Here is a 27877-nt window from a genome sequence, read left to right as displayed (position 1 = left end):
GAAACATTCCATTTTAATCTGAATTCCAACCCTAACGGGGAAGTGTTATTTTTCCCATTTTATAGATTTGGAAACTGAGGACTGAAAAGTCAGGCAGCTTCTCCAGGCATCACACAGCCTGGAAGAGGTTGCTGGGATATGAACCCTCTGTCTTACTCTATCATTTCCTATTTGGGAAGAAAACTGCTCCAAGAAAAACACTCCAATGAAGTGTCAGACTTGTAGCTCTGTAATAGCCCTGTAATAGCCCAAAACTTCTCAAAAGAAAGTTTAAAATAGTCCAAGCAACATCATATACAATCAAACCCAGAAGGATGGGGGTGGAGACGGGATGGGTCTGTTGTCCTGGCTTTATCTGCTAGGCCTGCTAGCTTCTTTTCTTTTCCTTAATTTATATGACTATAGCCCTTTTCAAAACCTTATTCTTAAACTTGAAAACATGGTGTCATAGCTGCTAATTTTAGAAAGAAGAGGAGAGAGAAGGAAGAAGCAGACAGAGTAGCAGGAAGGGTGGCAACCCACTCCAGCCCCGCCTTCAGGTCCAGCCAGGGCCTCCTGGGCAAGAGGCCGGCTGGACCTCGCTGGTCCCTCCCTCCGCTCCTCAGCCAACTGCCCCTTGTGGTTGAGCCTAGGTGCACTCAAAGACCTGAAGCATCTGGGAATAATTTAATTCTCTCAAATGCACTAGTAATTGAAAATGATACCTTTCCAGCCATTTCCTCAAATGGAAGAAAAGAGAGACCCCTTGAAATAAATATTCAGCAAGAGCAAGCCTGGTGATGTCCACAATGGATTCAGAACTACACATCTGATCATCAGTGGCATGAAAGCAAAATGGCAAATTCTAATAATAGACTTTCCGTCCCCTGAAGACAGTTGGATGGATACAAAGTCAAAATCATTCAAGCGTCTTCTGTAGAACATTCTAAAAATAAAATCTATGGGTTCCAGAATCTTCCACAGGGAGGGACCACACGACGTATACAGAAATCCACAGCCAAGCTGTCTGTCATCGCCTGTTTCTCGGAGTTGGGTGTACACATGCCCCTTAGGTGGAGGTGAGCAAAGCCACAGGATACCCACAGCACATGCACCAGCAGGCCCAATCTGACTTCAAAAGATGGGAAATAAAGCAGCAAAATATCTGCTCCCTGCATCTACATGGAAATGAGATTCAGTTTTCAAATCATCCTGTCACCAAGACGGAAAAGAGACACTTCTTAGGTACTGAGTCTGATCGGTGGGATCAGCTCTAACCAAGTCAAAACAATCTCTAAATTTCAGTAGATTCAACAGAACTGTGTCACCTGATAACCAAGAGAGTAGAAAATTTGGTTTTGACTTGCTTCTTCTCATGGCAACTCAAAGTATTATTTTTATGTTGAAATGCAATACAATACACAATAAAAAAAACACATAAAGTTTTACAATAAAACACAATCTCAAAATTTTTAAACTTGAAGCAGATTGTTGTGGGCAGTAAATTCCCTCTCCTCTGCCACAACGACATTTTAACAAAGAAGATAGTTCTGGAAAAGAAAGACGGCCAGGCTGGAACCTCCACCCCAGGAAGACGAACAGGACTGGCCACTCAGTTCACTGCAGGAGAAAAGCCTGTCCCACAGAACTGAAAAAAGAAGACCTAACCTCTGCCTGAGCGGGAACGCACCACGATTGCATTTGATCACTTATCCTGGCCCTCACTGCAACTCAGGGAGGCAATTATAGCTGTGACCTCCCCATTCTACAGATGGGCAAACTGAGATTAGGCATGAAACGAGTAAGGGACACAGCTGGGTGTGAACCCAAACTCCGCCACCACCCAGCTCCTGGTAGCATCTGCCATAGTGTGACCACACAACCTCCCCCAGACTGCTGCCGAATTCACCTTCACGTACAGCACCTGCTGTTCCCGGGGCACACACGCCCGACTTTGGCCGGACTTTCTCTGAGGCCCGCTCAGATCCACAGCACAGCTCCCTCAGGGTGGAAAGTCCACCGGAGCTACTGAGCTTCCCCCCAAGGCAAAGAAGCATTCCTAGCCCTGGTGTTAGATCGTTCGATGACTGAGAGCTCTGGGAGGAGCTGGGGTGTCCCAGGCAGCAGCCACTCACCATATGGAACTGTTAAGTGCTTGATGTGTGACTAGTCCAAACGGAGATGTGCTGTGGGTATGAAATACACCCCAGCATGCAGAGACTTTATATGCAAATAAGAATGCAGAATACCAAGTTAACAATTTATACATTGATTGCATGTTGAAGCGATAATATCTGTCATATATTGGGTTTTGCTGTTGTTGTTTAGTTGGTAAGACATGCCTGACTCTTTTGCAACCCCATGGACAGTAGCCTGCCAGGCTCCTCTGTCCATGGGATTTCCTGGGCAATAATATGGAGTGGGCTGCCATTTCCTTCTCCAGGGGTCCTTCCCAACCCAGGGATCAAACCCGAATCTCCTGAATTGGTAGGCAAGTTCTTTACTGAGCCACCAGGGAAGTCCACATGTAAATTTTAATAATTTTAATAATTTCTATTTGTTTTGAATATGGCTACTAGAAAATTTAAGATTATATTTGCAGCTTATATCCTATTTCAATTGGACAGACCTGGTCTGTACCTTCTGGAGACCTTTGATTGTCTACTGAGTATAAAGCAGACTCTGTTGTGGTTCATTTGCTCAGATGTGGCTGTCCCTGTATTTGCCCTCGAGGGAGGAGAGCCAGAGGTCACCCCACCTGGAATTCTTTCTGGAAATCTTCAGCCAATGGGAGAGTAGCATGCTTTTTTCCTAAGAACCCAAAGCACAGGAAAGGTGAGCCCTCTTCTATCGTCATTTCCTTCAAGGACCAGAGCAAAGCAAATGATCTAAATAGAAGTAGACCATGGGTTGGAAAGATACCCCTGGAGGAGGAAATGACAACCCTCTCCAGTATTCTTGACTGGAAAATCCCATGGACAAAGGAGCCTGACGGACTACAGTCCATGGGATCTCAAAGAGAAGAACACAACTGTGCACTCAAGGCCACACGGTCACAAATGCAAGTCACGAACGCAAAAGCCACTCAGGTAATTTTTAAATGTTGGTAGCCAAGTAAAAACAAGAAAAAATATGAAAATAATTTCAATAACATATTCTAACCCAGTACATCCAAAATATTACCATTTTAACATAAAATATAAAAATTATTAGTGATGTTTCTTATATATATATATATATATTTTTTTTTTTTTTGGTCACACTAGGCAGGTTGTGGGATTCTAGTTCAAAGTGCAGAGTCCTAACCACTGGACCACCAGGGTATTCCCTGTATTCTTTTCTTCACATTGAGAGAGCCAATCCTTAGGTAGGTTGATAAGGAGTCGGGGCCCTCAAGCAGGAAAGGGTCCAGGGCTCTCAAGGAGGAGAAAAGGACAAACTTTTTTCCCTACATTCCTTAGTCTTAGTCACATAAGATGTTATTTTCTTTAAGCCCAGAGCTAATGATTAAACAATAAAACAAAAGATGTAGGTTGTGGGAATGGGTCTGGTAAGACCTTTCTATTGTTAGTTCTAATCTTCATTTAAAATGCATGTTGAGGGAGTGGGTCTGGTAAAAGCATTTAAGGCCTTGGTAAGACCAGTGAGCGGAACACTCTTTGTCCCCCTCGTGATGTCTGTGTCAGAAACTTTCTCTGTCCCTTTTGATACTTTAATAAAACTCTGCTACACAAAAGCTCTTGAGTGATCAAGCCTGGTCCCTGGTCCCGAAGCTAAATCTTCAGAGAACACAAATCCAACATCGTTCCCCATAAGCTATCAGCACTAAATCTTCAACATCTGAGATGCGTTTTACCCTCACTGCACACCTCCGAACACACGTGACCAGGGCTGCCAAAATGAACGGCACAATACGAGAATCTGAACGTCTATCACCCAACAAATCTTCAACCAGAGCAAAGTGCACAGAACCCCCATTATATTAAGGTCAATATCTACTGCTCTGTAAACTATGATAAGTCATACACTTTGAGCCACTAAGATTTATGTCTGCAAAGAGTTCTGATGGCAGCTGGAAAAAAGGACTCTGAGAATTTAAACAGAAAAAACAAAAAAGACAGTGGATGAAACTACCCTAATATAATGTGTGTTTGTGCACACACTAACATCATAAATACCAGCAATCATTAGGTGGTGGGGCTGTGGATTTTCTCTTTTTCCTTATACTTTTCTACACCTTACACATATCTAATGTTAATTTAGAAATTATAATTTTAAAATTAAAAGTGATTAAAACATCAAGTCATGAAATATTTATTGGATTACTATATGCCTGGTCCTAAGACCTTCTTGTTCTCCAGGAAGGATGATAAAACATCCGGGGACTGAAGAAAGAGCTAATATAACATTTGTAGGGAGAGGAAGGGGAGGATTTTTCAAGTTAGACATCTATTCCTACACTTTTACTGGGAATGTCAAAAATACATATGAGCAAGAGCTGTGGGGAATGTTGCGCTAAGTCAGCAGCAGAGACAAGTGTCCAGTGCAGATTAAACTGCATCTGTCTTGGCAACAGGGCTTGCAACTCTGTTGGCCCAGAGTTATGAGAGTTGCCCTGGTTTGGAAGGCAAGGCAGTTGGGTGGAAGTGCTCAGACTTGAAAAACAGGTGATCGTGCATTCTTTTGGCGTGTGCAAAATATGCATCAAATCATTTACAAAATGCCTGCAGCTGTTTGGTAGGCTACTCTGGGCTAGCCACAGGTACTAATTTAAAATCCAACCCCGCCTCGCTCACATGAGCGTGTGCACGCGCACACACACACACACACACACACACACACACACCTCTGGAGGAGCCAAAGAGCTAAGGATGCTGCAAAGCTTGTTCAGTATGTGTCTATGCCCAAAGCACCTCCCTCTCCCCTGGAGGATGTCATTTCCCAGCAGCAGCTGGTGCCCAGCCACGGGTGGCATTTCACTTAGGAAAGAACAAGCAGGTACCCTGCAAAGTGTGAAGGTCTGGGATTCCTTGTTGCATCTGTCATTGTCCTCCTCCCTAGGGGGCATGACTGCTGTTGGTGATTAGACGTTCCTGCTCAAGATTAAATCAGACTTGAACCCGTTTACCTCAAAAGGTAATGACCTAGATTAGGAGGTGTCAGGCTCGGAGAGTTGGGAGATACGGGGCATGTTGTCTAAGGGGTGCAGGGTTTCTTGGAGGGGATGACAATGTTCTAAAATTGACTACAGAGTTGAGAACTGCACAACTCTGTGAATATATTAAAAGCCACTGACTTGTATACCTTAAATGAACAAATGAGATGGTATGTGAATTACGTCTCAATAAAGATGTTAAGAAAAACAAAGCTCAGATGTGAAAACACCTCCTTTATATAAGCAATGGAGATCATAGTTATCTCAGGCACTGTATAAAGAATCAGAACGGCTATGTGCATCTTTCTTAGATTAAGACGCACACATTAGCAGTACTATCCTTTGCAAAGCATCCAGCATGTCTCTGCCAAAGGAAGGCAGGGTTCTCCAAAGGCTGAAGCCTTTTCACTGACCTTTCTGCTCCTCCCGCACTGCTGGCATCATCTGAAATAACCTCGTCCGTGATGTCTGCAGCATCCTTCTCAGGAACCAAAGGTAACGTGGATGGGCCAGCCTTGGGGATTTTTCTGGGATAATGTAAAGAAGGCAATACATCTTAGAAATGGCATTTTTCTCCATGTCCTATTGAAAAGCCCTTTTCCCAGTTTAAGCTTTAAGTGGCTACTTCATGAAAATCTCTAGAAAAAAAAAAAAAATTAGCTTCAGGCAGTGAAAGGCTTTGAGATGCTTTGGGATCGTTTAGGCCTCTCTGCCTAAATAAATCCAGATTCAAAAACAAATGTATCTGGACACCAGAAAGAGTCTGACTGACCATAACCTATGACCCCACAGTCCACTGCTGGCCTGTAAATATTTCATGCTTTACAGTTTCAGTTAGAAGAATTAAAGAACACAAGGAGAGGAAAAAAGATGTGTTAAACAGACAGCTCCTCCAAACCAAACAGACGCCTCCAAACCATTTCTCACATGTTTTCAGACTCTCAGCACATCCAGAGATTGTAAGTAGGGAAATTTAAACAATTAGATACGGAAAAATGAAGCTTCTTTAAAGCCACTCATCACTTTGACTTTTAAAAATGAGAATCACTTTTACGGCTGACCCCGCATTAGCGTGTGAATTTATTCTAAGTACCTCTCAGCGTCCAGTGCTTCTGGGTCCAGGTTTTGCAGCTTCAGGTCCCGAGTCTCGTCAGGTTCTGGGGGTGAGGAGACACCTATCTTCCCGTCCTCCGCAAAAGCAGGGAACTCAGGCCTGGGTTGCTCCTCTGCCTGTGGGGGCCCGGCCGGGCGGCCCCCTCCTGGGGCAACTTCAGCATCCATCCTCAGAGCCCCTTGCGAGCAGCCTGGGTCCCCAGGGCTTCCTGGCACAGCCGAGGCAGCAGCCGCACCAGAGAACATTCTCGTAGTACCTGTTTCAGGCAGGTCCTCAGACACACATGCCCAGGTCCCAGCTGTGCTCAAAGTGACGTCACCCTCTGCTTCCCCAGCAGCTCCGGCTTCCAAGCCGGGCTCCAGCGGATTCTCTGCTACTTCCCCAGCTGGGGGCTCCGGGGCGCCCTGGGTGCCCAGGGCATCTTGTGTTTCCGAGATGCCAGCTGCACCTGCACGCCTCCTCTCACCCCCAAGTGGGTCTGGGGTGCAGGGCTCACTGATGGCCTCGGGCAGAGGTGGGACATCCCTGTGGGGAGATGCTCCCTGGGCAGAGGTGGATCCTGGCATATCACCCAGAGCCCTGGGGTGAGAAGAGCCCCGGGGACAATCTTCTCTGGGTTGACTGTCCTGGCCGGCTGTTTCTTGGCTCTGTTTTCCAGAAGGAATGCTGTCATCTGGACCAGAGTCCCCTTCTCCGCGGCTCTGGGGAGCCACCTGCAACTCAGCCCCGGAAATCTCTGGAGAAGCCGCCTGTGCAGACAGACCTGAAGCTGCTTCCTGCGGGCCACCTGCCTGCTGTGAATGGGCCTGGCCTCCTCCAGGTCCAGGCCACCAGCCTTCCCCGGCCCCCTCCGGCTTCTTGCTGTCTGCCAGCATCTGCGGGGCCTCGCTTATTTCCTTCTCCTCACTGGCGCCCGGCAGGGTGTGCTCTGCGGCCAGCCCAGGCAGCTTTCCTGGAGCTGGATCCTGGGGACCCAGATGAGAAATCTCAGCCTCTATAGCCAGCTCTTGCTTCCTTTCCTTTGAGTCCACCCAGAGACCAGTGGGAAGGGTGGGGAGAGGGGCGACGGCCACTCTTTGAGTCCCATCTGGAAGCTTCTCTGGGCTTGGCACCGTGAGGCCCTTGCCCATCACCCTCTTCCTGGCTCCCGCCTTTTCTCCCTTTGTGCTCTGGGGCCAATCGGCGGCCAGGGCTCCAAGCACAGACGTCTCGAAGATCTTGGTGATGTGCTCCCTGAAATCAGGCAACCCAGAAAGCATCCCAGTCTGCCTGCAGCTTGCGTCTACACCAGCTGATGCTCCCTGCCTGGGGTCCTTGGAAGGCTCTAGCATCCTCTCCCTGCTGCCTTCGGTCTCTCTGGCTGCTTCCCCTGCCTTGCGCTCCTCACTGCCGGGGCGTGCTGGAATTTCACTGGGCTCAGCACTTGCACCAGGAGCTCCTGACCATTTCTCCTCCCCCGTGGTCTCCTTACCCTTGGCCAGAAATGGCATCCTGTCCAGGTAGGGCACAGAGTCCACAGGACCCTCCGAGGTTGCAGCTTTGGAGCTTCCAGGGCTGACTGGCGCTGCAGAGATCCCCTCACCTGCAGCTCCTGCTTGCAAGGAGGACTCAGCAGAGCCCTCCCTGGAGGAAGCCTTTTCCGAGGAAAGCAGGGGCTCCCGAGTGGAACAAGGGCTTTCCCCAGGGGCTCCGGGGCCTTGGGGTGAAACAGCTTTCATGACACTGTCTTCCAGCCCTTTCCTGGCAGCACCTTCGATGTGCAGGTAAGGAGTACCAGGGGCAGCCTCCTCCGGGGGTCCAGACGGCAGGAGCCTCTTTGGGTCGGGGACAACCTGCACTGCAGAAAGATCTGCCACGCTCCTGGGACTCTCAGCCAACTCCCTAGCTAGTGGCCAGGCATCCTGGCTGCTGGCCGAGGGCTGCTCACCTAGAGTAGAGGTAGAGGCTTCCTCCCCAGGGGAGGAGCGCTGCTCTATTTGGAGGGAGCCTGGCTCCCCCAGAGCCTGCCACATCCCCAGGACTCCTCTGTCTGCCTTCCCACAAGTCTCAGCACCATCCACACCTTGATCCTTGGCTGATGGGAAAATTCCAGAAAGCTTCGGGACCTCTGCATCCGAGGCAGTGAGGTGCTCCATTTCCTTCTGTGGGACCAACCCCGGTTGCTGCCCGCCCTCCTGGGTTTCTTCACCTGCCTCTCTCACTGGGGCATCCTGGGAGGGTGTGGCTCGGGGGCTGGCAGGTGCTGGAACCGGCTGGCTGTGAGCTGCCTCCAGGAGAGCTACTGAGTCAGGCCGACAAGGCGGGGCCCCCACGGTGTTTCCACTTGCCTTCTCTGTCTTGCCCAAGTCCTGGAGCTGGGGCCAAGCGTCAGCTGCTCCTGAAATGCCTGCATCCTCAAGACATGCTTCTTCATGCTGGCTGCCGGCGTTCAGCCCATCAACCAGCTCCTGTTGGGACTCGTTTGGCCCCTGCCCAGCACAGCTATATTCCTCTCTGCTCAAGCTACCTGCAAGAGAAGGGTCTTGGAAAGTGTCTGCTGCAGGAGATGAGCTCCTGGACGGCTGACTGCTGCTGCATTCTCCCTCTTGCCCCTTCTCCTTGAGTGCAGGCAACTCAGGCTTCATGGGTGCTGACAACTGCGACTTCTCAGTCGTAGGATTCTCCGGAACTGTGTCCCTGGGAGGTAAACTCGGAGCATCAGACAGACTGCCTTTGGGGAGCTCACTTGGAAGTTCCATTTCAGAAGCCTGTTGCTTTCCTCCATGAGTGGACAAGTTCACATCTTCCCGCGGTCCCACGGGTATGTGGATTTGCGGAGAATCAGCACCCAGGTTCTTAAAATCCGTATCACCTGGATAAGTCTCTTCCTTGCTTTCGCACCCTTGGGATGTCTCCCTGAGCATATCGACCGACGCTTCTGGGTGTGTCTGGGATGTTTGGAGATGGTTCTCAGGACACAGTAAGGGCCTCTCGGATGCAGTCACTTCTATACTGCTGTCGCCCGGGTGGGATAGGTTTCCCTGCCGATCCTGCTCCAGGCTGAGCATCGTGAGCCTGCAGTCCACTGCCCAGTTCTCCTTCTCGGGGGGAGGGGGCCCATCGGCGTGGACTTCCTGTCCAGCTGTGTCACGCCCCAGCCCACGGGGGTAGGGAGATGTCAGCGAGCCCTCCCCCTCCCCACGGCCGGGCCTCTGTGCGGATGGGTGGCTCCCCGACTTTATTTCAGGCATGCTCTCCGCCTCCTGGGCTTTGGGGACGACCTCTGGAGCAGGAGCCGACAGGAAATCCGATTTCTCAGATTCTAAAGCAGGAAGAGAGTCCATTCTTCCCAGTCCCTCCACGTCCTGAAGGGTGTCGGGACATTTGGTCTGCGGTCCCGGCCCCACCCAGATGGCTCCCCCAGGAAGAACACGTTCACCAGCTCCTTCTGGCCCTGAGGGTGGGCTGGGATGCTGTTCAGGGAGCTGGTGCAGTGAGCCCGACACGTGGTCCACTTGAGATTCTCCCATCATCCCACGGGCCACCACGTTCCAAGCTGCATCTTCTGAGGGAGAGTCAGACCTGTCCACGTGCCCGGGGATCTCCTCTCCGAGTGGCTGTGCTAGGACTGTGTTCGGAAGGCCTTGGCTCTCCTCATCTCCAGTCAGCTGTGAAACCTTGTCCTTGTCCACCTCTGGGTCAGGCTTGCAGTCCCAGGCCTCGGGTTGCTCTGCCTGTAGATTCCCAGGATCTGCACCATCAAGGGGCCCTGGGGCTGCTCCCTGTCCTCTAGGATCAGCCCCAGAGACTCTGCTTTCCTCGTTAGCCACAGTTGGGCCTTCGCGGGGCTCAGCTTCATCCTTCAGCCCTGGTGACTTGCTGGCACTCTCATCTGACGCACTGGGAGCAGGGAGAGCTGGAACCTCTGGTTGGACTTCATGGCTTAGCTCCCTATTCCCAAGCTCTGCCCTCTCCTCCGGGGGAATAGGAGCAGGAATCTCGCTGGGGCCTCCTTCCAGACCCTCTCCTTCTCCTCTGAGGTCTGATGCTTGCTTCTCCAGTCCTGACAACCCTGCTTCTGCCCACTCTGTAGCCGGATCTGTGAGAACAGGCACCTCAGCCACGGAAACCATCTCCCTGGCTTGTTCTGCAGCCATGGAGGCCAGAGCAGCTGGCTGGGAGGGGAAGCTTGAAGCTGGACCCATATCCTTGGTTGCGGTGTGTGGGGCAGGCTCAGAGCTCATGAACAAAATTCCCTCGGACTGGTCACCTGTCACCGCCCCAGTGACTTGACCGGGCTCAGCATCTTGGCTCCCGGTCTGTGAGTGACCCAGAGCATCAGGGGCACCCAGAGTCTCCTCCCAAGAGCCCTTGTCCCCCAGCGCCAGGGCAGCACCCGGTGAATCCCAGGGCAGCCCTGTGGGCGGGAGTGCTCCCATTGGCTGCTGGCAGCTTTCCTGGAAATCGGCCTTTGCTTTGGCTTCTTGGGCGGCCCCTGAACTGGTCCCAGTGGGAGGGCAGGCCCCAAGGAATCCCGCATCATCGGTAAAATCCTGAGGTGGCCCCTCCACTGGGCATTCGGGGGCTGGCTCTTGTGAGGTTGAGGTCTCGGGTTTTAGGGGAGGCTCCTCCAGGCTGGCTGAACTCTCCTGGCCTAGTTGGGCGGCAGGGGCCTTGGGGGCTCCCTGCCAGGACTCTGGCCATGGTAAGCCAGCTGCAGCCTCTTGCCCTTGGGACTCGAAATCACCAGGCCGGGCATCCTCTCCACGCAGCTGCACCTTCATCGGCTCTGGAGGAGCAGCTGGTGGAATTCCTGCCAACTGGTCAGTGGAGCTGGAGGAAGACACTCTCTGCCCTTCTTCTTCCTCCGAGCCTGTCTCTCCTCCGGCACTGGGGATGACAGAAACCACCTTGCACTGAGTCAAGTTGTCGTCCTGAGGGACCGAGGCTGCCGGGGCCTCTCCTGGGCCATTTGGAGAAAGTTCCCTCTGAGGGTGTTGAAAGAGGGGCCAACTTTCAGGTTCCCCTTCTGGGCTTGCCAAGGAACCTTCTAGGGGGCCCTCGGCAAAGCGCATGGAGGACGAGGGACTCTCCCGCTCCTGGGGCTCCGGTGCGCTGGGACGTGGAGAATCTTCTGGGCCCCTGGCTGCCTGTGGGTGCTCTCTCGGCTCAGTCACTTCTGGAGACACGAGGCAGGGGTCTGGACTGGCAGCACCTTCAGAAGCAGAGCTGGAACCTCCATGCCAGATGCTGCCAACAATGAAAACATGTAATGTTTCATCAGTTCTCATGGATGGCAAGGAGAGAGTAAAGCACAAGCAGAATCACCCCGCCCCTCTCCCACGAGAGGACGTAACACACCATCCTCATGCGGCTCATCCTCCCCATGAAGAGAGTCCCCTCCCCATCCCACCATGCCCATAACCATGACTTTCTCCAAAAATCAATGCAGAGAATCTCAAACATTCAGTCTGAGGTTTTCCATGCTGGTCAGTAGTGAATAGGGAAATTAAATACCAAGGAGATCAAACCAATCAATCCTAAAGGAAATCAACCCTGAATATTCACTGGAAGGACTGATACTAAAGCTGAAGCTCCAATACTTTGGTCACCTGATGCAAAGAGCCGACTCACTGGAAAAGACCCTGATGCTGGGAAAGATTGAAAACAGGAGGAGAAGGGGAGGACAGAGAATGAGATGGTTGGATGGCATCATCAACTCAATGGACAGGAGTTTGAGCAGTCTGGGAGATAGTGAAGGATACGGAAGCCTGCCTGGCATGCTGTGAGGTCACAAAGAGTTGGATGTGACTTAGTGACTGAACAAAAACAGCAATTATGGACTGAACTGTGTCCCCCTGAAAATCCATATTGAAGTTTTAATCCATAATGTGACTGTATATGTGGACATAGGGCCTTTAAGGAGGTAATTAAATTTAAGTGAGGTCATAAGAGTGGGGCGCTAATCTAGGAGAACTGAAGTCCCTGTAAGAAGAAGGGGGATACCAGGAGTTACTCATACAAAGAGGCCATAGCAGACCCAGCAGGAAGGTACCATCTGCAAACCAAGAAGAAAGGTCTCACCAGAAGCCACCTCTGCCAGCACCCTAACCTTGGAATTCCAGCCTCTGCAACTGTGAAAAAACAAAATTCTGTTGCTGAAGCTACCCAGTCTGTGGGTTTCTCTATGGCACTGTGAATAAACTGCTGCAATGGGTATATTGGATATTATACTACTATCCTTTCAACATTTTTAAGGTCTCAAATTGTCCAAATGAAAAGCTGGGAAAATACTAATGGACGAAATTTCCTGAACATCAGTGCTTTACATGGATTATCTCATTTAACCCTACCAATAGCCTTGCAAGGTGCATATTACTACTGTCATTTTGCAGAGAAGAATCCTGAGAACAGAGGGGTTAAGCTTGAATCTGACGGATCATGATCTTCTTATTCATTCTATGCCTCCGAAAGCAAAAACTTTTAAGAAGGGAGACTGAATGTTTGTGTCCCCCAAAATTCATATGTTGAAAACTGATCCCCAAGATGATGGTGAAAGGCTGAGGTTGCAAGCCACGTGCTACACTGGGATTCGTGGCCTCCAAAGGAGAATTCAGTCCGGGGCCAGAGACGAGGCTTGACTACAAGGAGCTTTTGTGTAGCAAGGTTTTATTATAAAAGCGCAATAGAGATAGGGAAAACTTCTGACATAGACATCAGAAAGGGACAGAAAGAGTGCCTGCTTGCTAGTTTTCAGCAAGATGTTTTATGTCTGTTAGCAAGCTGTTAATCGGACAAGAGAGACACCTCAAGGCTGAGGGAGTTATACCAGGCCCCTCTCCCACATTATGCATTTCTGAGATAGAATGGCACAAAGTGTGTTATCCCTGGCCATAAAACAACTGACATGAATATTGGTTTGTTGAGCCATCATCAGCCCAAGGTCTGAGAAAAGAAAAAAAAAAAAAAAAGGTTCATCTTAGGTGAACTGGTTTGAAGAAAGGCAAATTTTAAAGCAAGTACATAGTTGCATTAACATAGCTCAAGAAAAACACTTCTATAAGAAAAATGTATTGGTTATCTCAAGGTTTGAAAAAGTTAAGTTCAGGCAGAACCAGGTGTCCTCAACAGAGAAGGGGGGGGAAATGTCTGCCACTTGCAATTTATTTCCTCCCGCCACTTGGGGACCTCTGGCCTTCCTACCTATTAACCCTCTCAATGGTATTAGGAAAGGAGGGTCTTTGGAAGGTGATTAAGTCATGAGGATGGAGCCCCCATGAAGGGATTAGTGCCCTTATAAAAGAGATGCTGGGAAAGATTGGGGGCAGGAGGAGAAGGGGATGACAGAGGATGAGATGGTTGGATGGCATCACCGACTCAATGGACACGGGTTTGGGTGGACTCTGGCAGTTGGTGATGGACAGGGAGGCCTGGTGTGCTATGGTTCATAGGATTGCAAAGAGTCAGACATGACTGAGCGACTGAACTGAATTGAAAAGAGATCCCCAGAGAATTCCCTTGACCCTTTTGCCATGTGAGGACTCCCAGAGAAGGCATCCACCTACAAACTAGGAAGTGGGTCCTCACCAGATTTGAAATCTGCTGGCACCTTGATATTAGATTTCTAGCCTCCAGAATCACAAGCAACATGTGCCTGTTGGCTAGGCCATCCAGTCTATGTCATTTTTATAGCAGCCTGAATGAACTGGGACAGAAGGCAAGAGGCTCTTTACTTGACTCCATTCTAGCCTCTCACCAAGCCCCTCACCTATGAATTATACATGACATCACATGACAACCTCGGAGGAGGTGTGTTCAGGTGTTACTACACCAGTCATCCTGATTTAATGCCCATCTCTGCACATCAGTTCAGTATCAGTTCAGTTGCTCAGTCGTGTCTGATTCTTTGAGATTCCATGGACTGCAGCACACCAGGCTTCCCTGTCCATCACCAACTCCCAGAGCTTACTCAAACTCTTGGCTATTGTGTTGGTGGTGCCATCCAACCATCTCATCCTCTGTCGTCCCCTTCCCCTCCTGCCCTCAATCTTTCCCAGCATCAGGGTATTTTCAAATGAGTCAGCTCGTCGCAGCAGGTGGCCAAAGTATTGGAGTTTCAGCTTCAACATCAGTCCTTCCAATGAATATTCAGGACTGATCACCTTTAGGATGGACTGGTTGAACCTTCTTGCAGTCCAAAGCACTCTCAAGAGTCTTCTCCAACAGCACAGTTCAAAAGCATCAATTCTTTGGCACTCGGCTTTCTTCATAGTCCAACTCTCACATCCATACATGACTACTGGAAAAACCACAGCTTTGACTAGACGGACCTTAATGGTAAAGTAATGCCTCTGCACATATGACACTGAAAATATCTCAGATGGACCCGAGAGAGAGTTGGCTACTATCTCAACGAGATTAGCATTTTCAGACAAAAAGCAGGGCTCACAAGAGCAAAGAAGAGAAAACTAAAGAGGGTTAAGTTACATGAATCCCTCCAATTCTCAAGTGGTCATTATGACAGATGTGCCCATGGAGAGTCCTGGCCTTGTGCTGATGGACAGGGGTGAAACCCCTAGAATTGCAGGTAAGATTCCTTGACTTGACCTCTGCAGAGCAGGATTTCTGAAATTCAATGGATTGTTCCAGAACTAGCAACTCTGTACTTGTGAACCTATTTTCCTTTTAATAGGCACTTTATGCTTAATTGTGTTCCACTCATTAGGCAGGGGGTCAAATCGTTCAGTAGCTAATGAGATTAATAGCATGTAATTCAGAAATGAAGCATTCCTACTGATGTCTGCTTGTTCAAGAAGCATAGAACACAGCTCCCTCTGCGCTGGCAACAAAAGAACAAAGCGGCTTTACTGATATGCCTCTGAGAGCAGTGGCCAACTCAGGAGAGTGTGTGACTTCCCTTCAGGCTGCCTGAAGTCATGATCGTCTGGGGACAGGATGATAAATTCACTCCACTGGGGCACCCTGAAGACCTGCGGGTCTTATAAGAGAGCAACCAGGAATACATCCCCCAGAGTGTGAACACGGACTCCCTTCAAAATAATGACCCAGTCTTGGCTCTCATTCACCTGAACTAAGCACCTGTAATCTCTGTGACTGCCCATCAGAAGCCAATTTTTAAACCAGATTAAATTCACTCACCAGGAGGAGATTTGCCCAAGGACAGGAAAAATTCTACAAAGTATTTTGAAAGGGCCCTGTATTAATTGGAGCTTGCACAACGTCCTTCTGTGCTTCAAGATGGAATAAAATATGTGTAGGATGGAGGTTCAGCTCAGAATCTAAAGGCAAGCTCTTATGGGCTGGGCAGTGTGTTCTAAATGCAAGGCTCTCAGCCCAAAGGGAGGGGGCACTGCCTTTGAGCTGAGGAGGGCAGAGCATACAGACCACAGCTGCCCCGGTGCAGCCCTGATGCCCCCGCCAACAAAGGGAGAGGCACGGAGTGCAGAGACCTGGGAGGAGGGCTGATTTGCTGCAGCAAAGGGCTGAGCAGATGATGAAGATGCAGAGAAGGCCCTCCCCACCACCCGAGCCGGAGACAATCACATCCAGATGGGTTCCTAAGGCGTAGTTCCGAAGACGCACACTCAAGCCAACTAGGAATGCTTGAGAAGAGGAAGGAGACTGGCTGGGGGAAAAACAAACATGGTCTCTGCACTACCAGGCTTCAAGGGAACCAGCAAAACCATAAAGCAAAATCGCCAAGATGGACAACTGCCACATCCTGAGTATTTACTAAGGCCAAGCCCGCGCTAAGCACTTTTCAGTTCTGATGACATTTAATCCACACAGTAGCCAGCAGAGTGGATGTCGCCCCACCCCTCAATGCACAAATGAAAAAATATCCACACAGAGCTTCCAGACCAGACCTGGGTCGCACGCAGAACTCCTGGTACAAAGTGAGACCAAGCCCTGCCTGGCTCCAGGCTCCCGCCGCCTCTGGCTGCCTCATACTTGCTGGCCTCGCCTCTCCTGGACCAGGGCAGCAAACTCTTCTCCCACCCACTCCGGGCCCTGCACTCTGTTCTCCAGGCTGCAGCCAGAACTACAGCTTAGACACGAAAGCCTGATCCTGTCACCCTCGTGGGAAGACCCTCCGGTGATGACTTCAGTTTGCAGTCATCTGTGCCCCCAGCCTGCCTTTCCCGCAGCATCCCACACAGAGCTCCCCATCCCTGCATCTTCCTGGAGCTGGAGCGCTCCTGCTTCTCCCTGAGAATCTCAGACCCAATCTCCACTTCTCAATGAAGCCTCCCTGGCCTGGCCTCTGGGATCAGATCTCCTTTGACAGCCCCACTGAGTGAGGGCAGTAGTCATGGCTACCATTAAGAAGGATGACCATTCCTCCCTCTGGAGTATGATGGAGACTGGGTCTTGCCTCTTTTAAGTATTATGTCTCTGGTGCTTGGCATATAGCAAACACTGAATATATGAATGTGTCAGTGGATGGATGGATGGATGGGTGCATGAATGGATGGATGGATGGTTAGGCTGTTGTTTTTCAGTCGCTCAGTCATGTCTAACTCTTTGCGACCCCATGGACTCAGCACTCCAGTCTTCCCTGTCCTTCACTATCTCCCTGAGCTTGCTCAAACTCATGTCCATCGAGTTGGTGATGCCATCCAACCATCTCATCCTCTGTAATCCCCTTCTCCTCCTGCCTTCAATCTTTCCCAGCATCAGGGTCTTTTCCAATGAGTCAGCTCTTCGCATCAGGTGGCCAAAGTATTGGAGTTTCAACTTCAGCATCAGCCCTTCCAATGAATATCCAGGATGGATTTCCTTTAGGATTGACTAGTTTGATCTCCTTGCAGTCCAAGGCACTCTCAAGAGTCTTCTTCAACACCACAGTTCAAAAGCATTAATTCTTCAGCTCTGAGCCTTTTTTATTGTCCAGCTCTCACGTCCGTTCATGACTACTGGAAAAACCATAGCTTTGACTATACAGGCCTTTGTCAGCAAAGTAACGTCTCTGCTTTTCAATATGCCATCTAGGTTTGTTGTAGCTTTCCTTCCAAGGAACAAGTTCCTTTTAATTTTGTGGCTGCAGTCACCGTCTGCAGTGATTTTGGAGCCCAAGAAAATAAAATCTGCAATTGTTTCCACTTTTTCCCCATCAATGAGACCTGATGCCATGATATTTGTTTTTTGAATGTTGAGCTTTAAACAAGTTTTTTCACTCACATATCTAGAAAAGGACTAAAATCATTAATGGAGACATCTTCTCATGACTAGCAGCAAGCTTCTACCAAGATCTGTGCTTGACTGCACGTACCCCCTTCACTGAAATCATATATAACACTGACTTTCGCCCCACCTCTTTGGAGCAGTTCCTCAGAGTTCTCTGAAATGCTGTCTCCCAGTCTATAGCCCTCATTTTGCCCCCAATAAAACTTAACTCACAACTCTCACATTGTGCTTCTTTTTTTTTTTTTTTTTCAGTTGACAATGGGATGAATAGATAAGTAAAGAAAAAAAATTTTTTTAACTGACACCGTAACTGCTCACTTAGGTTGACTCTTGCACTGTGGGTATGGATCACCATTCCAGAGACTTCAGAGAAGCAATTTACATTCTGAGTGATCTGTGCAAAGAACTCTCAAGTTAATAAGGCAATGACAACCGCCATGCTTTAACAACCATAACATGGTATTTCAGAGAAAGGCACCTCTTCAGCAACTTCTTTGTGATCCTAGCAAATTAGGTCCGATCCACATTCTCGGTCCTAACTTGTCCGAACAACACTCCCTACATGGATGCCAGGGAGCTGCTGACCTTGGCAACCCCATCAGACTCAACTGTATATTTTAAATGCAGTTTTAACTCTTTTCTGTGCTCATTCTGTGTTAGAAAAAAGAAAGACCACAATGCTAGGGCAATTCAAGCAATAGATGAAAGGAAAATATTGGTAGGGTCTAAAACGTTATTGGGGAGAAACGGGTATGTGCAAGTGAATAAAATACCAAAGCATTCTTAATATTTAGCCTACACTTTGCCATGTGAACTTTTATATGACTTTAAGGTCAAGGTGTTGGCACACTCATGAGACTCCATTATCCAATGCGAAGAACTGACTCATTTGAAAAGACCCTGATGCTGGGAAAGACTGAAGGCGGGAGGAGAAGGGGACGACAGAGGATGAGATGGTTGGATGGCATCACCGACTCGATGGAAATGAGTGTGAGTAAATTCCGGGAGCTGGTGATGGACAGGGAGACCTGGCGTGCTGCAGTCCATGGGGTTGCAAAGAGTCGGACACAATTGAGCAACTGAACTGAACTGAACTGAAAGGTCGATGTGTTGGCACACTCACGAACTCAATTATCCAGCATAATGGAGGTGGGTACAGGCAACTGAATTCCAAAGAAAGTTAAAAAACTGTCTTGTCGTCGATTTTTCTCAGCACTCCTCACGTGGGGCTGACCCAATTGTGTGGTCCCTAGCTTCAGTGCTGGGCTTCAAGTGTGACCCATAAGCCTTCCCTGTAGCTGGAATGAATTCTGTGTCTCTTCCTTCTGTCTGTCACTGTACTTCAAATGAATGTAGATATTAGCACAAGAAAACAGAAATTCACTTAAATACATTTATGGCATAATAATTATTTCTGCTCATTTGAATGCTTCTTAACAGTCAAACATGAAAAATAAAACTACAATCCCATCAGAGGAGATATCTGGGGCACTTTTTGTTAATTTTTTTTAAAATTTTATTTTATTTTTAAACTTTACAATATTGTATTGGTTTTGCCAAATGAATCCGCCACAGGTATACATGTGTTCCCCATCCTGAACCCTCCTCCCTCCTCCCTCCCCATACCATCCCTCTGGGTTGTCCCAGTGCACCAGCCCCAAGCATCCAGTATCATGCATCGAACCTGGACTGGCGACTCGTTTCATACATGATATTATACATGTTTCAATGTCATTCTCCCAGATCTTCCCACCCTCTCCCTCTCCCACAGAGTCCATAAGACTGTTCTATACATCAGTGTCTCTTTTGCTGTCTTGTATACAGGGTTATCATTACCATCTTTCTAAATTCCATATATATGCGTTAGTATACTGTATTGGTGTTTTTCTTTCTGGCTTACTTCACTCTGTATAATAGGCTCCAGTTTCATCCACCTCATTAGAACTGATTCAAATGTATTCTTTTTAATGGCTGAGTAATACTCCATTGGGTATACGTACCTCAGCTTTCTTATCCATTCATCTGCTGATGGACATCTAGGTTGCTTCCATGTCCTGGCTGTTATAAACAGTGCTGCGATGAACACTGGGGTACATGTGTCTCTTTCAATTCTGGTTTCCTCAGTGTGTATGCCCAGCAGTGGGATTGCTGGATCATAAGGCAGTTCTATTTCCAGTTTTTTAAGGAATCTCCACACTGTTCTCCATAGTGGCTGTACTAGTTTGCATTCCCACCAACAGTGTAAGAGGGTTCCCTTTTCTCCACACCCTCTCCAGCATTTATTGCTTGTAGACTTTTGGATCGCAGCCATTCTAACTGGCGTGAAATGGTACCTCACAGTGGTTTTGATTTGCATTTCTCTGATAATGAGTGATGTTGAGCATCTTTTCATGTGTTTGTAAGCCATCTGTATGTCTTCTTTGGAGAAATGTCTATTTAGTTCTTTGGCCCATTTTTTGATTGGGTCATTTATTTTTCTGGAATTGAGCTGTAGGAGTTGCTTGTATATTTTTGAGATTAGTTGTTTGTCAGTTGCTTCATTTGCTATTATTTTCTCCCATTCTGAAGGCTGCCTTTTCACCTTGCTAATAGTTTCCTTTGTTGTGCAGAAGCTTTTAAGTTTAATTAGGTCCCATTTGTTTATTTTTGCTTTTATTTCCAATATTCTGGGAGGTAGGTCATAGAGGATCCTGCTGTGATGTATGTTGGAGAGTGTTTTGCCTATGTTCTCCTCTAGGAGCTTTATAGTTTCTGGTCTTATGTTTAGATCTTTAATCCATTTTGAGTTTATTTTTGTGTATGGTGTTAGAAAGTGTTCTAGTTTCATTATTTAACAAGTGGTTGACCAGTTTTCCCAGCACCACTTGTTAAAGAGATTGTCTTTAATCCATTGTATATTCTTGCCTCCTTTGTCAAAGATAAGGTGTCCATAGGTGCGTGGATTTATCTCTGTGCTTTCTATTTTGTTCCATTGATCTATATTTCTGTCTTTGTGCCAGTACCATACTGTCTTGATGACTATGGCTTTGTAATAGAGCCTGAAGTCAGGTAGGTTGATTCCTCCAGTTCCATTCTTCTTTCTCAAGATAGCTTTGGCTATTCGAGGTTTTTTGTATTTCCATACAAATTGTGAAATTATTTGTTCTAGCTCTGTGAAGAATACCGTTGGTAGCTTGAAAGGGATTGCATTGAATCTATAAATTGCTTTGGGTAGTATACTCATTTTCACTACATTGATTCTTCCAATCCATGAACATGGTATATTTCTCCATCTATTTGTGTCATCTTTGATTTCTTTCATCAGTGTTTTATAGTTTTCTATATATAGGTCTTTAGTTTCTTTAGGTAGATATATTCCTAAGTATTTTATTCTTTCCGTTGCAATGGTGAATGGAATTGTTTCCTTAATTTCTCTTTCTGTTTTCTCATTATTAGTGTATAGGAATGCAAGGGATTTCTGTGTGTTGATTTTATATCCTGCAACTTTACTATAATCATTGATTAGTTCTAGTAATTTTCTGGTGGAGTCTTTAGGGTTTTCTATGTAGAGGATCATGTCATCTGCAAATAGAGTTTTACTTCTTCTTTTCCAATTTGGATTCCTTTTATTTCTTTTTCTGCTCTGATTGCTGTGGCCAAAACCTTTTTCAATTTTTCACCATTGAGGATAATGTTTGCTGTGGGTTTGTCATATATAGCTTTTATTATGTTGAGGTATGTTCCTTCTATTCCTGCTTTCTGGAGAGTTTTTATCATAAATGGATGTTGAATTTGTCAAAGGCTTTCTCTGCATCTATTGAGATAATCATATGGTTTTTATTTTTCAATTTGTTAATGTGGTATATTACATTGATTGATTTGCAGATATTGAAGAATCCTTGCATCCCTGGGGTAAAGCCCACTTGGTCATGGTGTATGATCTTTTTAATGTGTTGTTGGATTCTGATTGCTAGAATTTTGTTAAGGATTTTTGCATCTATGTTCATCAGTGATATCGGCCTGTAGTTTTCTTTTTTTGTGGCATCTTTGTCAGGTTTTGGTATTAGGGTGATGGTGGCCTCATAGAATGAGTTTGGAAGTTTACCTTCCTCTGCAATTTTCTGGAAGAGTTTGAGTAGGAAAGGTGTTAGCTCTCCTCTAAATTTTTGGTAGAATTCAGCTGTGAAGCCGTCTGGACCTGGGCTTTTGTTTGCTGGAAGATTTTTGATTACAGTTTCAATTTCTGTGCTTGTGATGGGTCTGTTAAGATTTTCTATTTCTTCCTGGTCCAGTTTTGGAAAGTTGTACTTTTCTAAGAATTTGTCCATTTCTTCCACATTGTCCATTTTATTGGCATATAATTGTTGATAGTAGTCTCTTATGATCCTTTGTATTTCTGTGTTGTCTGTTGTGATCTCTCCATTTTCATTTCTAATTTTATTGATTTGATTTTTCTCCCTTTGTTTCTTGATGAGTCTGGCTAATGGTTTGTCAATTTTATTTATCCTTTCAAAGAACCAGCTTTTGGCTTTGTTGATTTTTGCTATGGTCTCTTTTGTTTCTTTTGCATTTATTTCTGCCCTTATTTTTAAGATTTCTTTCCTTCTACTAATGCTGGGGTTCTTCATTTCTTCCTTTTCTAGTTGCTTTAGGTGTATTTTTGTTAATTTTTAATCTAATAAGATATTTATTGGATAAAATTAGTCAGATGTGATTACAAAGTGAAATTTCTGTAACTGTTATTCACAATTAGTCATTAAATGTCTTTAACGCTGTATACAGGTAGTTTTTTGTTTGTCTTATGCATATTTATATATAAATATATATGGCTTCCCTGATGGGTCAGATGATAAAGAATCCACCTGCAATGTGGGAGACCTGGATTTGAAACCTGGGTTGGGAAGATCCCCTGGAGGAGTGCATGGCAACCCACTTCAGTATTCTTGCCTGGAGACTCCCATAGACAGAGGAGCCTGGCAGGCTACAGTCCATGGGGTCACAGAGTCGGATACGACTGAGTGACTATGCACACAGCACAGCACATATATTCCTTTTCAGATTCTTTTCCATTATAGGTTATTACAAGATACTGACTAGAGTTTCCTGTGCTACATAGTAGGTCCTTGTGACTTACTTACTTTATATATGGTAGTGTGTATATGTTAATCTCAAATTCCCAATTTACCTCTACCACCCCGGCCAGCCTCCACTGTGCTCTTTGGTAATGATAGTTTTGCTTTCTTAGAGATATTTATTTTTATGCACAATAAAAAAAAAGATTTTTAAAACTCTAATAAGCACAAATCAAGAAAGTAGGCAGAATATTTATCTGAGAACATGAAGATATCCTGAACTGCAAGTTAAATCCTACTAGTCATCCTTGGAGGAGAAGGCAATGGCACCCCACTCCAGTACTCCTGCCTGGAAAATCCCATGGATGGAGGAGCTTGGTAGGCTGCAGTCCATGGGGTCACTAGGAGTCGGACACGACTGAGTGACTTCACTTTCACTTTTCACTTTGATGCAGTGGAGAAGGAAATGGCAACCCACTCCAGTGTTCTTGCCTGGAGAATCTCAGGGATGGAGGAGCCTGGTGGGCTGCTGTCTATGGGGTCGCACAAGTCGGACACGACTGAAGTGACTTAGCAGCAGCAGTCGTCCTTGGAAAAAATGCAAATGACAGTTTTGCCCATATGATTAGATTATGGGGTATTTATTTTGATACCACAAGGGTATTTTGAATAAGAAATAGTGGTAAACATATTTTTGTTATATTCCTTCTTGATAAGGCTTCTGACATATTTTATAAAAATTTTCCTCCCTTAGCCAACAAAGTACAACAACAGGGAACATAATGCAGTTTTCTCTTGATGACTGAAAAGCCTTTCAGGGAATTTGGGCCACCCTCCGAAAAAGAAGATATTACCAATGTTGCCCGTGTGAGACTGAATTCAAAAACGTGACTAAGGATTTCTTGTTAGAACAATCCCCAGCCACAAGCCATTTTGCTGAGATGTGTCTCTCTGTAATCCCATTGGTCTACATGGCAGGGGGGCTTGTCGGGGGAGCGGGGGGTGATGAGTCAACATTAGTGGGGGCCAAGCTGGTTCAATGTCAAAGACATAAAGACCATCCTAGGCTCCTTCCCGGCTCTAACACAGCAGCAGTGACGCATTTTGGAAGATTAATTGCTGTCAAAGTTGGCATTTGAGGCTGTAAAAAAGACACAAGAGACAGCAAGTGTCTGCAATACAAGCTGCTCTTGAAGAGAAAAAAGAAACAACTCTTGCTCCTGGCATCCTCTCTCTTATTTTTTTTTTCTAGAAGGACTCCCCACTGTTCCCAAAATAAATGCCAGGTGTTTTTTGCTGCATTTCCATTTAAAGAAAGAAATTTGATACAGTAGATTGTCCAAGGTTTTCAGGGAGCCAGGGTTGGAAAATGTCATATAAAGAATTATTAACTAACAGGGGCTTGGGCTGATAGGAGATTGGCTTCTTTCGGAGTCGTGGGAGATGAAGGGCAGGGATCCCTGGAGATGGAAAGGAGCAGAGTAAGCCCTGCTATTGCCTCAGCTTACGGCCTGGAGAGTGTCCCAGGGTAGGGGACCCCAGCTTGAGCCAGTTAGCCTCCCTGACTTAAGGAGATGAAACTGGATGTCAGCAGTGACCAAGGCATCTAGAGTTCCCAAGACAAATTACCAAGACGCAAAAGCTGCACAAAAAGAAAACTCCAGAGATACACAAAATACTGATTGGCGTGTATATGTATGGAAACCACAGGAGACGAGGTACCGACCGCCTGCAAGGTTTATAAGTGAGAATCCTTAAAGCTAATACAGGGCTGGGAATAGTTCCCATTCCTACCAACCAGGGTGGAAAACTTCATAATTGATGGGACATCTGTTAGAGTGCTAAGAAGGCTCTTGCCTCAGTAGTAGAGAAAATTAACACTGCTCTAGTCCCTCCTAACAAAGCTTAAAAGCAAGACCCCAAAAGAATAAGCTGTTCCAAATAACTGCATCCCAGAGCAGAGTTCAAGAATATTTATAGGAATTCAAAAATATCCAGAATCTGGAAGCATAAAGTCCACAGTGTCTGGCATTCAAAGAAGCAGGAAAAGAGACCCATATTGAAAACTCAATTCATCAAAGCCAACCCAGAAATTGTGCAAATAACAGAATTAGTACACAAAGACTTTTTTAAAGTAATATAACTGCAGTACATATGTTCAGGATGCTAGAGAAAAGTACATGTGTTATGAATTGGACATTGAGTGTTATTGGATGCTAGAGTGTTAACTACAGACATGGATGATAGTAATATAAAAAAGACCTAAATCAAACTTCTAGAGGTGAAAAATACAGTTCCTGAAATGAAAAACACACTGGGATGGATTAAAAACAGATTAGTCATTACAGAGAAAATTAGTGAACTTGAAGACATAGCAATAGAAATTCTCCCAAAATGAAACACAAAAAGACTTGAAAAGAAGAAGAACAGATTCAGATTATCAGTGAACAGCAGGACAACTTCAAGCAGCTGGAGGCATGTGTAGCTGGAGTCCCAGGGTGGAAGGGAGATTAAAAAAAAACAACACTTGAAGAAATAATGACTGCAAAATTTCCAAATATAATGCAAACTGTAAACCCACAGACCCACAAATCTAACTATTAATAATTTCAAGCATAAAAAATAAGAAGACACTTACACCAAGGCATATCATAACCAAATTGCTCAAAATCAGTGAAAAAGTAAAATATAATAAAGTCAGTCAGAGCAGGAAAAAAGACAGAAGAACAAACTTAGGATGACATCAGATTTTGGTTGGAAACAATGCAAGCTACAATACAATGGAGCAATAAAAGGGAAAAAAAAAAAACTGTCTACTTGTAACTCTTTGCCCATTGAAAATAAATTTATAAAACATAGATGAAATAAAGATTTTTTTCAGACATACAAAAGCTAAAAGAATTCAACCCCAGCAGATCAGTATTTCAAGAAATATTGAAGGCAGTCCCTTAAATCGAAAGAAAATAATACCAGATGGCCATCAGTATTTATATAAAAGAATAAAGAGCACCAGAAATGCTAACTATGCAGGTAAATGTAAAGTCACTTTTCCTTATTATTTAAGTGGCTTTTAAAAGATAACTGGCTATGTAAAGCAAAAATAACATATATTGTAGGATTTGTAACACAATAGAAGGAGTAAAATGTCTATCCACAATAACAGAGGGGTGGCCGGGTGGGGGGTTAAAAAACAAAACAAAACAATAGCACAAAGGCCCAAAGTGGAGAAACCCAAGTATAATTTTGCAAGATTCTTCTAATATATGCGAAAGGTGCAATATCACTTAATAGTAGATTGTGATACATTAAAGATACATATTATAGATCCTGAAGCAACCACTTAAGATAACACAAATACTGTAGCTAATAAATCTAAAGGGAAGTAAAGTACAATTGTAAAAATAATGAACATTTTTAAAAGGCCAAAAAGGAAGGAAAATGAACCAAACAAGAGACGGACAGAGAAAACAATAGGACTGTAGATTTAAACCAACCATATTAATAGTCATGTTAAATGTAAATATTATAAGCACTCCAGTCAAAAGCTGGAGATATTCAGAGTGCATCGAAAAAGCAAGACCCAACTTATATGCTGCCTACAAAAAAGGCACTTCAAACTTTGCTTAACAAGCACAAATCTGTTAAGAGTCAGAAAATGAAGGGGGGAAAGATATAGCATGAAAACACCAATGAGTAGAAAGCTGTTGTCTCTATATTACATCAAAGTCAATTTTAGAGCAAAAACATTACCAAGTGGAAAAAAGATTAAATGAAAAAGAGGTCAATTCATTAAGAGGATGTAACCGTTCTGAAAGTTTATCTACCTAATAACCGAGCTTCAAAGCACATAACACAAAAACTGATAAAAGGAGAAATGAACAAATACACGATTAAAAGGTAATAGTTCCATACACTTTTCTCAATAATCGATAGAAGAGATAGACAATCAGCACGGATACAGAAGACTGGAACAACTACTACAACCAACTTGACTCTCTGACATTTATTGAACACTAGTCAATAGTGGTGGAGAAGGCGATGGCGCCCCACTCCAGTACTCTTGCCTGGAAAATCCCATGGACAGAGGAGCCTGGTGGGCTGCAGTCCATGGGGTCGCTAGGAGTCGGACACGACTGAGCAACTTCACTTTATTTTTTCACTTTCATGCATTGGAGAAGGAAATGGCAACCCACTCCAGTGTTCTTGCCTGGAGAATCCCAGGGACAGGGGAGCCTGGTGAGCTGCTGTCTGTGGGTCCCACAGAGTCGGACATGACTGAAGTGACTTAGCAGCAGCAGCAGCAGCAGTCAGTAGTGGCAGGATTAATTTTTTTCAAGTGTAAGTGAAACATTTATAAGACAGATGATATTCTACACATTAAAAAAACTCAATAAATTTTAAAAGATTTAAATTATTCAAAGCATATTATCTGGTTACAATGGAATTATATTAGAAATCAATAACAGAAAGGTAACTGGAAAATCCCCAACTATTTGGAAATTAAATAATACACTTCTAAATAGCCTATGGGTCAAAGAAGAAATGAAATTGATACATTAGAAAGTATTTGAACGAAATGAAAACTCAAATATCAAAATGTGTCAGATACAGTTAAAGCAGCATTTAGAGTGGCTTTTAAGACACTCAAGCACCTATACTAAAAAAAGGTAGATTCAAAGAAATGACCTGTTTCTACCTTAAGAAACTAAGAAACTGTAACACGTGTTATACTTAACACTACTGAACAGTACTACTAAACACTACATTGGTTAAGGTGGTAAATGGAACGCTTTGCCTTTTTAAACCACAGTGAAAACAATTTTAAAACATCAGTAAGTAGCAATGTGTAAAAGAAACCAGATACCAGAGTATACATACTGTTCAGTACCATTTACACGAAGCTCAAGAAGTGGCAAAACTAGTCACTGGTGGTAGAAGTTCAAATAGTTGTTATTCTAGGACAGAGGCACTGGGGAAGTGACGTGAGTGCATGAACGGGGCGATGGAAACAGATGTGAGTGTGATTACAGATGCGCAGGAGTGCAAATACTCGTCAAGCTCAGATTTACACACTTAAACAGTATGCAGTTTATACCGATAAATAAAAGGCAACTGGGAAAAAAAGAAACTACGCAGACCAAAAATACTGGTGCTTGCCAGGGGAGGGAGGAAAGGAAGGAGGGAGTAAGGGATGAATAAGCGGAACCCAGGAAAAGTTCAAGGCTGGGAAACCATCCTGTACGATGTTATAATGGTGAACACATGACAATGTATAATACAAAGAGTGAACCTTAATGGAAAGTACAGATTTTAGTTCATAATTATCAACACTTGTTCATTAACTGTAGCAAATGTACCACATTAATGCACAATCTTAATAATAAGGGGGAA

At 45.4% G+C, this 27877-nt stretch overlaps 1 protein-coding gene across 14 annotated transcripts in view; it reads right to left on the bottom strand.

Annotated features, from left to right (window-relative positions):
* The window catches only part of TACC2 (transforming acidic coiled-coil containing protein 2), a 234864-nt gene that overhangs the window by 150666 nt on the left and 56321 nt on the right, over window positions 1–27877 (bottom strand). For all 14 annotated transcript variants that reach the window (XM_019988493.2, XM_019988484.2, XM_019988482.2 and 11 more), the window contains 2 exons: window positions 6228–11477; window positions 5548–5661 (listed from right to left, as the gene is read on the bottom strand). In XM_019988493.2, the coding sequence (XP_019844052.2) occupies window positions 5548–5661; window positions 6228–11477 (5364 nt within the window). The remainder of the gene's footprint in view (window positions 1–5547; window positions 5662–6227; window positions 11478–27877) is intronic.

Source organism: Bos indicus, chromosome 26 (genome assembly GCF_029378745.1).
Source record: "Bos indicus isolate NIAB-ARS_2022 breed Sahiwal x Tharparkar chromosome 26, NIAB-ARS_B.indTharparkar_mat_pri_1.0, whole genome shotgun sequence".
NCBI classification, from domain to species: domain Eukaryota; kingdom Metazoa; phylum Chordata; class Mammalia; order Artiodactyla; family Bovidae; genus Bos; species Bos indicus.
Note: the sequence above shows the minus strand (reverse complement) of the source record. Positions and strands in the feature narration are given on the sequence as shown.